The 16,217-nt window shown below is 22.7% G+C and overlaps 2 protein-coding genes across 2 annotated transcripts; both read right to left on the reverse strand.

Annotated features, from left to right (window-relative positions):
- Positions 1 to 1,114: 1,114 nt before the first annotated feature.
- PCHAS_1026100 (rap guanine nucleotide exchange factor, putative) lies at positions 1,115 to 11,023 on the reverse strand (the record flags this gene model as incomplete). The annotated part of the gene is made up of 2 exons (XM_016798399.1): positions 1,115 to 9,196; positions 9,686 to 11,023. 2 exons carry the CDS (start codon positions 11,021 to 11,023, stop codon positions 1,115 to 1,117), a joined length of 9,420 nt encoding a protein of 3,139 aa, XP_016655611.1.
- Positions 11,024 to 12,423: 1,400 nt separating this feature from the next.
- Positions 12,424 to 15,594, reverse strand: PCHAS_1026200 (cysteine protease ATG4, putative; the record flags this gene model as incomplete). The annotated part of the gene is made up of 3 exons (XM_016798400.1): positions 12,424 to 12,467; positions 12,584 to 12,683; positions 12,835 to 15,594. The coding sequence occupies 3 exons, from the start codon at positions 15,592 to 15,594 to the stop codon at positions 12,424 to 12,426; spliced, it is 2,904 nt and encodes a 967-aa protein (XP_016655612.1).
- Between the last annotated feature and the right edge of the window lie 623 nt (positions 15,595 to 16,217).

Genomic DNA, 16,217 nt, shown 5'->3' on the forward strand with positions numbered 1-16,217 from the left:
ATGCACTCAATGTAACTTATATTATTTTTAGTGCAGTAAATATGTGACAAAATAAAATAAATTTACTGAATATATGAAGGAATTATCGAAATGTGAGTTGCTTTTTCTTTTGTATTTTTTCATGTATATAAAATATTTGTAAATATTTTGAACTATTTTTTATAAAAATGTTATAGCATGTGCTAATTCTTTAAACACAAGCATTTTGTTTTTATCATTTTTTTTAATATGTATAAATCGTAACAAATTGTAGGTTTAGACCCATATGTATTTTATTATTATTTTATTTATTTTTCTTTTGGATTATATATTGGTTTATTTCCTTTTTTATTATTAATTTTTCTGTTTTTTTAACTTAAAAAAATATATGAATAAAATTTATAATTTGATACTCATGTATCTCATAATTTCAAATTAAACATAAACAACATGCTACTATGTATGGTTAGGAATGTTTCATTGTGTTGGTTCGCACAAGTAATACACATATTTAGTTAATACTTAAAAGCGGCAAAAGAATTACAATTACTTTCTATAACTGTATAATTAAAAAAAGTAAACAATTGAAACAATTTAAAAAAAAATTATGAAATTATGCAAACTATAAAAAATCAAATTCAAAAATGTTTGAATATGTATTATAAAAATTAGTAAAATAAAATAACGGATATGTAAAATTCAAAACAAAAAACGGAATGACAATAAATATGATTTTATAGATTTCAGAATAAATAATATAAGTTAATTTTGTCTTTGTTAGTATTTGTAATAAGATATAAAATAAATGCTTGATGGTTGCCCATTTTCGAAAGTTTTACATGAAAAGATAATATTATATCGTTTGAAGCGAAACAAATTACCAAAGGTGGTTGTATGCATATAATACCCAAGGATATATACTCCTTATGTTCTCAAGCCAACGATTTCCGTTTTTTTCTAGTTACATAGATCTGTATATATTCTTTTTATTGTTTGAAGGTATTTTCCTTTACGGAATTTCCCTTTATGAGTACCTATTATTTTTATATTATTTTCTTCTCCCCAGGATCTTCATATTTTTCAGTCTCGATATGTATTACTAATAATTTGTTTGTATTTTTCTTTTGCTATTCATTCATAATTCTGTATTATTTTTGTTGTCATCATTTTGTGATGTAGATGATTCATTTTGCTTGGGTATATTTTGTTTCAATTGATTTTCAATATTCTTCAAATAATTACTGTCTTGTATAGTAACTTTATGTTTCCTGTTTCTATTATAAATTGTTGAATTTGTGTAATTTTGATTGATATTATATATTTGCATATCTGCATGGGACAATGAATTTTCTACTTGAATTTTTTTATAATTTGCTTTAGCCCTATTTGTAAATTTATCAAAATAAGGACTTAACAATCTATTAAATTCTGAGGATACCAGAGAAAACAAAATAGAATTAGTATCCAAAACAACATTTGCTGTTCTTGCAGTATTGTTAATTAATGACAGTTCTCCAAAATAATCAGCTTTTTTTAATGATGAAATAATAAGTTTATTACAAGTATATTTTGATGGTATGTCAACAGTTGCTAATCCTTTGCATATAATATAAAATTTATCATCATAATCCCCTTCTTTTATAATTGTATGATTGGGCTCATGAATTTCTATTTTCATAGAATAAGAAATATTATCAAGTATTTCTAAAGGCAAGTATCTTAAAATTGGAACATTTTTAAGTACTTGTAAAATATGGATGCAATTTTGTTGCCTTTCTTCTAACATAGGTTTAATTTTTTCATTATAATGTTCTCTTTTTAATATCCAAATTATTGCACTATTTGAATTTATTTTTACTTCATAATCTGATAAAGAATCAGCAATAACTTCCGATGAGCCATATATTTCATCGTTTTTAATTTCTCGAACAACTGTTTCTATACCAAATATGGTGTATGTAATTAGGTTAGCTGTTCCTTCAAATAATAACATAATTGGTGAGCTATCGGAATTTTGTTTAGTTATTATTTCTCCAGAGCTTGCCACTTTTCTATCCATTAATGTTGCAAAATATTTTCTTTGATCTAATGTTAACATTTTAAAGTTTGGATCTAATTCGAGTTGTTTAACTATATAATTACATTCATTTGGATATGATTTATGTTGTGCTTTATTAATAATTACAGGGTCTTCATAATTAGTTAGTATATTACATTCCATAACATTAGTACTCATTTTTATAAGGTCAGCATTATTACCTTGGAAAAAATTAACAACTTGATTTAGAAGTGATTTTTTATTATTATATATTTCATATGATTCTTCAACACCTAACTCTCCGTTAATTATATTTAGAATAATGTCTAATGGTATTGTTTCTTCATTCATTATATTTATTTCATTCCAAATATTTTGTATATTATCTTTATCAATTAACCCAATTTGTTTACAAACATTTTCAAACTCTTCATAGTTTATAACAATATCCTCAACTGTTTTTAATGTAATGTTTTTTTTAAAACCTAATATACTATTACTATATATTTCACATAACCTTAAGTTTAGTTCATACTTATCTACACTTTTATGCTTATAAACACTTATATAAAAATTATTTGGTGTTAATATATTCATATCATTACAAAGATGTTTAAAAACGTTTTCTATTTTTTCCTCTTTATCAAATATTTTATTTATAATATTTATAGAATTCATGCTATTCAAAAAATCCTCATATTTTATATACCCTCTATTGAATTTGTCTATACTTTCATAAAATTGATGAATTGAACTGTATTCTGATTCGATATAATTTGTTAATTTATGTATTAAATCTTTCACATCTAAATCAGTTGAACTTGATGAGTTTGTTCTAATTTTCAAAATGCTTGATGATTTTTTTGGAGGAGTTAAGGGTGCTAATTTATCTTTTTCTTCTTTTTGTACTACTTGGTTAGTCTGTAAAATATGTGGTGCCTCCGCAGCATCATTATTATTTTCATTGTGTGCTTCTTTCAATACATTAACTTTTATCGGCGTTGTTGGATTATTTCCATCATTCAAATTTACCTTTTCACTAATTTGGTTATTCTCTACTTCAGCATATTTTTCTTTTGCAAGTTTATCATTATCTCTCTTATTTATGTTTTCATCTTTGTTCTCAATATTATCATCTAATTTAAGCACCTCATTATTTTTATGTTTTATTTTATTTTTTTTTTTCATAATTCTTTCGACTTTTTTTTCATCCCTTAATTTGATTTTTTCGAATACTTTTAATTCTTTTAATTTCATTTCTTCTAATTTTTTGTCTTTCGCTTTCTCAATCTCTTTTATTTTTTCATCAACATTTTCTTTACTTAAACAGAGTAAGCCTGAGCTGCTTTTTGAATTGCCTGTATCATTCGCTGATTCGTTAACTTTTTTGCTAGTTGAATTTTCTTTATTATTTTGTTTTTTAGTATTTGCTTTGTCTTTTTCTAGCGTTTTATCGTTTTTATTCTTCTTGTTCATTTTATTATTTTTCACTTCCTTCTCCTTTTTTTGCGCCTTTTTAATTTTCTTTTTTATATCTTTTTCAAAGTCAAATTCTTCGCTACTTCTGTCTGATAAACTACTTAGTGAACTATCTAATTTAGGCAAGTTCATAGTTGTAAAAGATTGTATATTATCATAATTATTGTCATTACCATATATGGTTTTTAACCATGGAGGTAAAGAATAATTTTTTGTATACTTGATTTCTGCTTCTTGTAATAGTTCGTTAAATATACTACTAAAATAATTTGAGAACGATATTTTGTCTATAGCTAATAAGAAACAATTTGTATATGCTTCACATGTAGCTGTTCTTAGTTGATTATTTATGATAGATAATTCTCCGAAATATTCATATTTGTGTAAATATACAGATTTGGTCATATTAGGTTCTTCATTTTGTGATTCAGTAGTATTTGTTCTATCAGAGTCTATATTGCTATTCGAATTTAAGCTATTTTCATTGGATATAGTCTTTCTTCCACTATCTGTTTTTACTGAAACAATTCCCTTTTTAATTATGTAAAAAAAATCAGGCTCGTCTTCATATTTTATAATAACTTTTCCTTTCTTAAAAAATTTAAATTGAAAGTTTTTAGCACTATTATATAATTCATCATCATTTAATTTATTAATAATATTAACTTTTTTTAAAAAATGTATAGCTTTTGATATAAAGTCTGCATCTTTTTTTTGTACTTTAGCATTATTATTTATACTTTCTGTTAATACGTCTAATTCGTTTATATCTTTTGATTTACTAAGTATGCCAATAAAAGGGGATAAAAGTTGAATATACAAATTTGCATCTATTGTATATAATTCGGTATTACATATAGTTACTACAATAAAAGCCGATGGTTCTTTGTTTAAAATTAATTGGTGACCAAAATATTGATTATCTTTAAAAGTAGTTATTTCATCATACATATTTTTATATTGATTAAATTGGCGTATTGAAACTGCACCTTGTTTAATAAAATAAAACTTTTCGCATTTATCTCCTTCTAATATTAAATGTTTTCCTTTGGGACATTTTTCATATTTCAAATTTTTTACAAATTTATCTTTTTCTTCCATTTTACTTAATATATTTTTAAAAATTTTCACTCTCATTAAATTTGTTTCAATTTCTTCAACCAAATATTTTTGCTCAGTATTAAAATTATTTAGAAGAATTTTGTCTAAATCACTGTAAAAAGAGCGGATATATTTTTTATTGTCTATATATTCTGTATCTAGCATAATGGTATCTAATGATAAGGTCGTAGAGGATGTTACATTACTTACAATATCACGACTAATGCTTTTGCATTTGTTACCCATACTTGTATTTACAGATGCATTAGGTTCCACATTTAAGCGTGGTGTTGACATGTTAATGTCTTTTATATTATTTGAATTATTCTGCATTTGATTACTCATATATGTTATGATAACATTGTTTAAACTTTCTTCATTGTAATTAATTTGAGAATGTTCTATAAATTCTTTGACTATGTCTTTATTTAACAAGGATTGAAAATATTCACTAGAAATAGAATAGCAAATAGCTTTATCTGATTTAACAGCAACGTTACATGTTCTCAAAGTATTAAATATAATGGATATTTCTCCAAAAAATGAATATGCTGACAATGTGTTTATATCCTTATCTGTATTATTATAATAAATACTAACCTCTCCATCTTTTAATATATAAAAATCCAAAGGATCATCATGTTGTCTTATTATAAATTGTTTATTTTGATATTCACATTTTTTAACATTCACAGATATATAACTTTTTAAATCATATGTAAAGTTTTTAAATATAGGTATATTATCAATAATACTCATAAATTCATTAGATATTTCTTTTTTTTTGTTAACCAAATTAACAAATTCTTCAGTATACATATTATCGTTTATTTCTACTATAGCAACATTTGTATGGGCGGTGTAGAAATTTAAGTTGCATTTTTCGATTACATTAACACTATTTATGAAAGAATTATTTTCTTTGGTGTTTTTCAGTATACCGTTTAAGAGAATAATAATTTCTTTGTCCATATGATTTTCGCTACTTTTTTTTCCCTTATTTTTAGTATTTTCCTCTGTTTTTATGGACTCAAAGGTGTGCCCTTTTTTGTAACAATGTTTCATCAAATTGCTTATAAACTGTTTTTTTTCGTTTTTATCTAAATATTTAAATGAATGGATATTTGTCAATACCTTTGAAAGCACTTCAATTTCATCAAAAGTCAATGCGTGAGTGGAATATTGTTTTTGATTATTTTTAAATAAACGTGGACATATAGTACCATCTAACCTGTTTTTGTTCTTTCTAGAAAATTCTTCAACTTCTAAATTATTATTCATTATTTTTTTTTTTATACGATTGATGTTTTCTTCAGTTTCGTTATTGGATAAATTAATTTCTCCATTTAAGAAAGCAGCGAATATTTTATAATCTAATAAATCTGCTTCTAAAAATGGTATAAAATTATTCCACAAAATTAAGCAATGATTTATATGTATACCTATATTATACATTAAACACATAAATGTTTTTTTATTTATTTTTTGTACTATTTTATTGGGGTTTGTTTTTTTTCTATATGATGATAATTTAGAGTGATGCATATATTTATATTTGTCTTTCATAAATATTTTAAATGAATCTTCATTTAACTCAATGCCTATATCTTTTAAATCTTCATCACTATTTATCAAATTGTCATCATCATCATTGTTATTACACATTTCGCTATTTATTAACACTCCGTTTTTTAAAGTCCCATAAATTTCTATTATTCTTCTTTTTATTTTTGTATATGGGCATTCTGATCCTTCAAAATATGAATAAAGATCTTTTAATTCAATCACAAAGTTGAAATCATTTAGGGTGAAATATCCTTTGTATAGATGCAAATTATATTCATTATCTTCGTCTGTCTTTTTATCTAATTCTTTTTTATTGTCTGTTTCGTTTCCAACCATATTAATATTGGTAACAGTATTTATGTCATCATTTTTAGATTTATTTGACGATTGCAAAATATTCAAAATGTTTTTATTTTTATTACTATAGTATGCATAAAAAAGGATAGAATAATACAACTCAGTCACATCTTTTTTTGTAAAATTATATTTCTTCAAATTTTCATCTTGAGAAAAAAAATAAACAAACTCATTCAAGGTTATATATAAATTATTTTTCTTTGTTATTGCATTAAAAAATTCATACAAATTAGAATAATTTTCATTAATATTTATATATATATAGTTTTTGTTTTTTACGGATATAAAATTATATTTGTGATATTCGTCTTTTATTTCATTTTCTATATTTAAATAATCAAGTATATGTTTCAAATAAATATATCCCTTTTCTTTATGTTTTGTATCCATAATATTAAAATGGGATATACATACATCCCTTGATATACCAAGTGCATCACCAAAATTAACAAAAGACACAGAAAATATTTTATCAAAATGATTTATATCTTCATCCAAAAATAAATTTATTAAATTAATTACACCACATTCTAACAACCTGTCTTTAAACTCTTTATAATTTTCTTTCGTTATAAAATATACTTTATGGTACAAAGTTCGTAAAGATGTACTCGTACCGTTGTTACATATATACTCATTAATTATTTTGCAATCATTTTTTCCTAGTAGATCTGTTACTTTTTCAGTTTCTTCTATTTTTGAATTTCTATTATTACCCCGATTTTCATTTTTTGTGTAATTACTAACAATATAATCTAGTACATTTCCAGACGCAATTTGAGCATTAAATATTTTGTTTTTATATGTTCCTACTAAATCAGTATTACTATGCAATATTAACTTCATAAAAAATTCATACAAATTATTGTCATATTTATATATTATATCTCTAAATAATTCAATCTTAATATTTGAATATTTTTTATTGTCAAATAAGTCTGGATCTGAATATACGCTTATCGATCTTTCTAAATTAAAATCATCTGTGCTATACATATCAGAAGACTTCCTTTTTTCGATGTTATTAATTTGGGGTGGATTTTCATATGAATTTGCTTCCTTTATCTCGATATTTTCAATTTTCTCAACACTAGGCTCACCTTTTTTATTACCATAGCTTTCAAATTTGTCAATTTTATTAGTATTCACTTTTTTTATTACGTTATTTGAATCGTCTATAATTTCTTCATGAATATCCGTTGCATCACTTTTTGTCGAACTTGAAAAACTTACCTTTTTGGGAAATTTGGAGTAATCTTCTTGATCATCTTTAACTAAAATTAGCGAATCTAATTTATTTTTAATTGAAAATATATTTTCTTTTTCTTCAGATTCTTTTGATTTATTCAATTCATCTGAATCAAATTCACGACTTAATTCACTTATAATTTTCTTAACTTCTATATCACAATCTGATTTTTTTTTTACATAAATTGAGCTTTTTTGGTGTTTTAAATTTTGATTAAGTTTTATATCTTCAGAATCATATCTATTTTCATGAATACTTATTTCTTTTTTTAAATCATTGCCATTTTTTGCACTTTCTTCTTTTATATTTGATAATTTTTCAGATTCATTGGTTGATTCAAATTCTATTGAATTTTGTAATTTTTCATGATCTATCACATTTTGATATAATTCTTCTTTTGATGTGCTAGAGTTTTTATTACTATTTATACTAGATAATGAAGTTTCTTTGTTTATTTCATAATTTTCCACCACCTTGGAATTATCTCTTTTATAGATACTATTTTCTATATGCTCATAATTTGTATTGGCATTTATTTTTTTTTTATTAAGATTATTAATATTGGTTCTTAAAATTTCTAGAGATACGTCATGCCTTTTTGGGCATTCTAAATGGGGCTCGAAATTTTCAGAGTTGGTATCATTATTTTTTAAACTATTTAAACTTATAGAACTGTCTTCATTCTTTTCGCATGAATCATCTTTTTCTTTTTCACTTTCGATGTCTTTTTTCACATTTTCACTAGTATCCAATATACTACTATTATCATCACTTTTTTTAGAAATTAGCGAATTACTTTCTTGAGACAATTTTGTCTGATTTTCATCGTATTCCGTATTTTCGATTTCAACGTATATGCTTTCTCTTTGTTCGTCGGATTTTTTTTTAGGTGGAATTATTATTTTTTTTTGATATTTTCCTATTTTTTTGTTTTTATATAATTCAAAAAATGTCTTTTTTACACCACCAGTTTGGGTATCATTATTATAATTTAAAGATTTTTTGCGTTCGTCATTCAATATATATTTATTTAAAAAGTTGTTAAATTTTGTTTTGTTTACATTTTTTTTGTATATATTTTTATTTTGCATATAAAAATTATATGCTTGCTTATATTTTATATATTTTAAAAGAATTTTACTATTAATATAATTATTTTCATAGTTTGGATATTCGTTCGAATCTATATTCAAATTGCAGTTATTTAATTTGTAACCATCTACTTTGCATTGATTTATTTTATTAGTTTTATTTTGTGCGGATTTAATTTCACTTAAGTTGCCATTTAAAAAATTATTTAGCTCTATTTTTCTTTTTTTAATTAAGTCCTTGATTTTTATGTAGTATAGTTCATTAACCAAGCAATTATCCACTTCTCCATGAATGTCTTTTCCTTCTTCATACTGTTTCTTTTCATTTTTATTTTCCTAATAAAAAAAATTGTAAATTAATAAATATATATGCATGTATATAATTAATGCTGATTTATTTAGCAGGCACGCTTTTAAAAACGAACAAATTTATAATATCCACACACAAAAATTATAGGAATGTAGAAAAAATATGAAGAGTACGAATCTGTAATAAACAATTGAATAGAAATAGAGGATGCTCAAATAATAAATTTCATATACATGAAAAATTTAGATGGATATATTTATTAATATTTCGAATATTGTGACAATGCTCTATAGTATTATATATGCAGATTTATTTTTATCAAAATTAATAAAATAGTAAAACACAAGCATTTTAAGAGAGGCATATAGATTAACATTTCATTATAAATTTTTTACAAAACATAATATATACTATGAATTTAAAATATAAAGACTAGAATATTTAATTACACTAATTTACTTTGCTTAATTATTTATTTTATTTGCATATAATTATTTTTATATTTTTAAACGTACTTTGAAATAGCAGACATCTTGATCTAATTGTGAGATTCTTTCCCAAGCTTCATTTAATAATTTATGATTATGATCCGTTTTATTATTATTTATTTGAAAAATAGTAAACGGGTCTGAATTTTTAATTGTAGACAAATTATTTGTACAATTAAATTTGTCTTTAATTATGGAAGGGTTGTGAATGAATTTTTCATCATTTTCACATGAATTAAAATAATTTAAATTATTAAAAGAAAATTTTGTATTATTAAATTGGTTTAAAGCATTAAAAACAATGTTTTGATGATAATTAAGGGTGTAAAAGTTGCTTAATTTTTTTTTAATTACATTTTTGATATCAGATATATGCATTTTGTACATGTCTAATTGTTTTTTTTGATAGATTAATTCATCTTTTATATCACTATTCTTATTTTCTAATGAGCATAATCTTTTAAATAATATTCTCATATTATGGTTTTCATATAATTTGATATTATCTTTTATAGATTTATCAAAATTTATATTTACCATATTATATAAATTATTAAATTTTTCAACTAAAAATGGATCATTTAAAATAAATGTTTCTATTTGCAGAATTTTATTTTTTAAATAATAATTATGTTCCATCAGTTCTTCTTTTTCTATGTTCATCTTTTTTAACGTCTCTGAGAATGTAATTGGATCATCATATTTTAAATTATGATTTAATAAATTTAACATGTCTTGTAATATATTTGTACATTCAATGATTTTTTTTATTTCCTTTTCAAGGGAAAAGGGATTTAAATCATTTGAATAAATTTCATTATTGAAAATAATTGAATTATCACATTTTGTATGTTTATATAAATGGTTGGAGATGTAACTTTTATATACCTCTGTAATATTTTTTCCCTTGGTGTCAGGTTTTACTCTCTTTCTATTATTCTCAATTTGTGTGTAATTGTCTTTATTTAATAAGTTTCTGTTTAATTCGATATTATTTCTTTCTAAGGAAAGATTTTTCCTTAGGATTTTTTGAAATTTATATTTAATAAAATCATTTTCATTATTTAATGCAGTTATCTTATTTAAATATATCTCATGCATGTTTTTTTTATCCATATATGATATGTTTGGTTCTTTGACATTTTTAATGAGTTCTTCATTTTTCTTTTTTAATACATAATTTTCACACTTCATGAAATTGTTTATATTTGTTAATCTCAATATATAATTCTTTAGCGAACTATAGATTGATGGTATATCATTTTCGCATAGTTCTATCGAATTGTTGCCATTGAAGGGTTTATTTAAACATTCTTTCATATAGTCATGAATTTTTTTAATTGATTTCACCTCTGAATCATCCATATTACTTTTATAGACATTGTATAAATCACCGTTTTTTATATCTTCGTTATTTTTTCAATTTTCTATATTTCCTTTTTTCATTATTTTTCAATATACACATATACTTTTCCAATTTCATAAATATGTATAATAGATTTGTATATATTGTATAGATGTCAATTTAGGTAATTTTTTTTTTTGGACAAACTCAAATTCTCAGAACAACTAAATATATTTTATTAATTTTCTTAACTTATTTATATTTTAGGCATTTTCATAAAAAAAATTATACAAAATTAAAAAAAATTACTTAATCAATGTTATAAAAATTATATTGTAGAATAATTTTGTACGTATATAATAATTAATTTTTTTTTTGTTTACAGGATGGAGAATATATTAAATTAATTACACCGTAATATATATAATAAATAACGCAATTTTTTATAAAAAAAATTACTAAATTAAATATAAAAAATTTTCATTGAATTTTAAAAGTTTAAAAAAATATTATTTGTAGAGAAAAATTATTATACAAATTTAGCAACATGTATAAATTATTTTGTGGTATATAAAGGGAATTTTTTTTTAAAGATCAAATAAATTTGTATAGACTGAAAAATAAAGTCTAAAATTTACAGCTATGTAGCAAATGAGCCTATAAAATTTAAATTATGAATATGCACACAGGAAAAAAATTCAGAGAAATTATGCAAAAGTATTAAGAAATGTGTAAATGATCATACAACAGATGTATGAAAAATAAATAAAATATAATGTAAAGACTTATTCACGTTTAAAACGTATAACATTGCATACAAAAAACGTGTCCAAATATTTCATTGAAATTAAAAAAAAACTATTTTTATTATGATTAGTAAGTATACTTTTGTGGGAAAAAAGGGATATTTAAACATTGTATATATGGATAGGATTTTTTTATTTTTTTCGTAATTTTTTGCATTTTTTAATTAATCAATGTTTAATATGATGAGAAATAGGGATATAAGATAACACATAAAATTAAAATATGATTAGTAAGTTATATAGTAAATATATTTAAATAAAAAATTAAAGACAAAAATATGTAGGACAAATTAATTTGGTTTAATTTATATCATAAAACAAAAATCCAATGTGATACAAAAATAAATGGAAAGGCATTTATTCATGGGGTATAAAGACAAGGGGAAAATGTTTGACAAAAAAAAATGCCACGATTATAAAAAAATAAACTAATAAACAAACACAAAAAATATATATACATATTTTACGATTTGTGAGCTGCCTTTAAATTTAATTTATCCTCACTAAATCAAATGAGATAAAAAAATTATAAAGTGATATACATCATATTTTTTATCAAATTAAAAATATGTTCATATAGTAATAAGACAATCCATAAAATATCCACAAAATTTTTACAGCAAAATCAGTTCTGAGTCATCACTATCAACATTTAATTCTGCAAAAATAATAGTTGCGAATTTATATGCATGTATGTATTAGGAGTATGAATGAACGAGTTATAAAATAGCAAATGCATGTTTGTACATTATTTCAAATTTTAAATTAAGTTACCTCCTTTAAAAGTATATTGTGGTTCTTCTTCATAGACTTCAAATATATTGGGGTCAATCAATTTTAAATTGTGAATCAAATCGAAATAATCATCTTTAGACTGAGTATAATATTTAAGGAAGGTATATATGTATACATATTTAATATATTATTTATCAAACATAATGTAATGTATTATACATAGCAATACTTTAAAAGATAAATTCATGTATAGTTTATATGTGGACATGTAGGCATATAGAAAAACTTACATTAACTACAAAGACTAAGGACATTGATGAATTCAAATGTTCCCACGGTAATAGCTTTACTCGATGCATAAAAAATTCTGAACTTATATTTGTGTTTAAATCGGTAAAGGCTTTCTGACATTTTATATGAGGGTCTATATAAAAAAGACCATTGTCATTTGCTGAATAAAAATAATAAGCACTAGTATAAGTATTCCCCCCACTTATTCCTTGAAATTGTTTTAAACGAAAGCACGATAATAATGATTGCTTATATTTTAAAACACTTTTTGAATCAATTCCTAATTTTAAACATACCCATATAATTACAAATATTTTTTGCTTCATTTGAAAAAATTTTAAAACACGGTTATTATATATTACTCCTGTTTCAAAAGCTACGGAAAAAAATGCATTTCGATATTTTTTTTTCACAAATACACACTTAGTGTTATTCCTATATTTATCGACACAATTTTGTTTATCTGTATGTTTTCTTTTTTTTCTAAGAAAGCACACTTTTTTCTTATTAATTATATTAGATATAATAATTGCACTATTAGTAGGCCCAAACCATCCATACACAAAATTTTCTATACTTTCTTTATGAATTGTTTTATATTTCATAGCTTCATATATAATGTTTTGTATTGAATATTTTGCACTTTCAGTATCTCGAAATTTTGATAATATAGGAAATATCAAATGGTTGTTCTTATTCATATCCTGAATATTATTTTCACTGCCCATTAAAAAATCTTTATAAGTTGTATAACATTTAAAAGAAAGAGACATGTTTGTATTATTACTGCTTGTGGTATTGTTACTATCACTGAAAGTTCGATTTTTTACTTCAAGTGAAGATATATCAGTATATTTATACTTCTGTTGATCTTGCTGATGTATGGTTTTTATATTTCTATTTAATGTGTGTTTTGATTTATCTCGCAGTGTGTGGTTATCATTTTTATTTAATATTGAGCTATTATCGTTTTCATGCGATATATTTGATTTGGGCACCTTTTTTAAACTGAAAATTTCATGTGTTTTATCTTCAAGTTTTTTCAATTTAATTTCCTCAGTATGATACTTCGTTATTTTGTTTTCACTTTTTCCATTTTTTGAATTTTTTTCATGTAACAATTTTTCCTTGTTTAAATTGTCAAGGAAATTTTTATAAAATATATAATCATTTAAATTATGAAAAAACATAAAATCTTCAGATATTGTATATTTGACAAATATATTAACTAACACCATTTGAACTACTCTAATCATACACCCCCACCCTTTATCGCTCATATAAATAGATATAGTATCATCTGTTTTCTTTTTGTTTTTTCGTCGTTTCTTTAATTTAAAATAGTGCCTATATTTGTTTTTAATTTTACTATTTATAGTATTATTAGTACTCAATTTTTTTTTTATTGTATATAGTTCATTTTTCAACAATTCTTCGTCTGTCTTTTGTTCATCACTATTACTACCATTATAAGAATCCATTACATTTGCATTATTGATTGGATTGTTTACTTTATTTATAAACTCTTCTGAGGAATCTTTATAAATTTTCAAATTTTCATTTTCAAAATTACTATTAGAACTGCTTTCAAAACTATCCTTTATATATAAAATAGTTTCTTGGCTATCATTCTTATTGTTAAGATGCATATCTGTGTTTATTTTGTTTTCTATAAGACTGTCATGGGGATCATATTTGTTATATGAATAATTTTCTTTATTCATATGTACATGTTTTTTTTTATTAAAAATATATAGAGAGCTAAAACTTGATACACTTTCACAATTTATATACAAATATTTTTTTTTATCATAATATATTTTATTTATAAAATGTTCTGGTATATCTGTAAAATTTATAACTTTATTTTTGTAGTATTTACCCTTGATTTTTTTTCCTCTGTATTTTTTAAATTCCTTTTCATTCTCTTCTTTGGTATTATTTATAGAAGGTATGCTTAAGTCACTTCTAGTAATAATATCATTATCAGTAGACATGTTAATATGATTATCATTATTATTGGCGGAGGTTAGGATATCAATTTTTTCATTATCAAAATTTCTACTTACAGAATGAATAATATTATTATCCCTAATAGTAGGAACATCATCAAAGGATGTATTACTCTTAATGCTTTCTACTATTTTATTTATTTCTCGAAAATTATTACTATTCCTCGTACTGGTACTAACACAAATATTAGCATTATCATCATTACTACTGCTACTACTACTAGTTAGTGTTTTCCTATCACTAATTTTTATGAGGAAGTTTGATCTATATGTAAACAATATTTTTGACTTACACAGGATTAAAAATAATTTTAAAGAATTTGGATCTTTAAGGATAAAAGAATTTCCACACACATAAGCATCATTTGATATATTTCGTAAATTAAAAGGTATATAATTATAAATAGATACATTAACTAGCATTTTAAAATAATTTATAATGGAGAAATTACTTTTAATATTATTTAAATAATTTATAAAGTCATATTTTGATTTATTGTTATGGCTATACAAATCTTCACTAATTTTATTTTTTGTATTAATTAAATTATTTCCATATTTTTTGGATTGTATTTTTTTAAACACATTTTTATCATTTATACCATCCATATTAGGCATATTTGCCTGTCCATTTTCATGTAGCAATCTATCATTGTTATTTTGTTTATTCTTATTAGTTGGAAATTGGGAATCTTTTGCATTCTTTACGCCATCTTTATGTTGTAAGCGCCTTGTTTTATTTTCCATTCTTAAATAGTTGTAATATAACAATTTAAAAAGAATGAAAATAATATATCACTACCTAGTTACCACATATTAATAGTATTTAAATTAGTGTGTAAAAACAATTCCAAAATATTTAACAAAATAGTGTGTGTGATAGTAATTCTCAAATATGACTAGCCATAATGGTTGTAAAAGTATTAAAATAAAAAGATGGAAATGTATAATCTAGATATTCACGTATGCATATGCTTTATTAATATGAAAAGACTTTCTCAATGTTTTATTTTAATTTTGATAATATTCTTCCATTATGTGCTAACTGGGAATGATAAATACAATTTTAGTGAACTTTATATTTTTGGTTACACAAAATTTGGTATTATCTTGCTTTCAATTATACACACATATACAATTCTTATATATAGTGGTACATTATTATAAAAACAATAATTATAAATAGTAAAAATTATATATTAATATAAAATGTGATAAATTTAGGAGTCTAAAAGAAAATAAAATTTTTTTTTTAATATAGTTAAATTATATAAGGTTGCCAAAAGTACACTTGCATATAATTTTGCAAAATGTATGTGTATGAATAATTTTAATTACATTGTCTTAAACTTATTTAAGTGAAATAATGT

This window comes from Plasmodium chabaudi (genome assembly GCF_900002335.3).
Source record: "Plasmodium chabaudi chabaudi strain AS genome assembly, chromosome: 10".
Classification (NCBI taxonomy): Eukaryota; Apicomplexa; class Aconoidasida; order Haemosporida; family Plasmodiidae; genus Plasmodium; species Plasmodium chabaudi.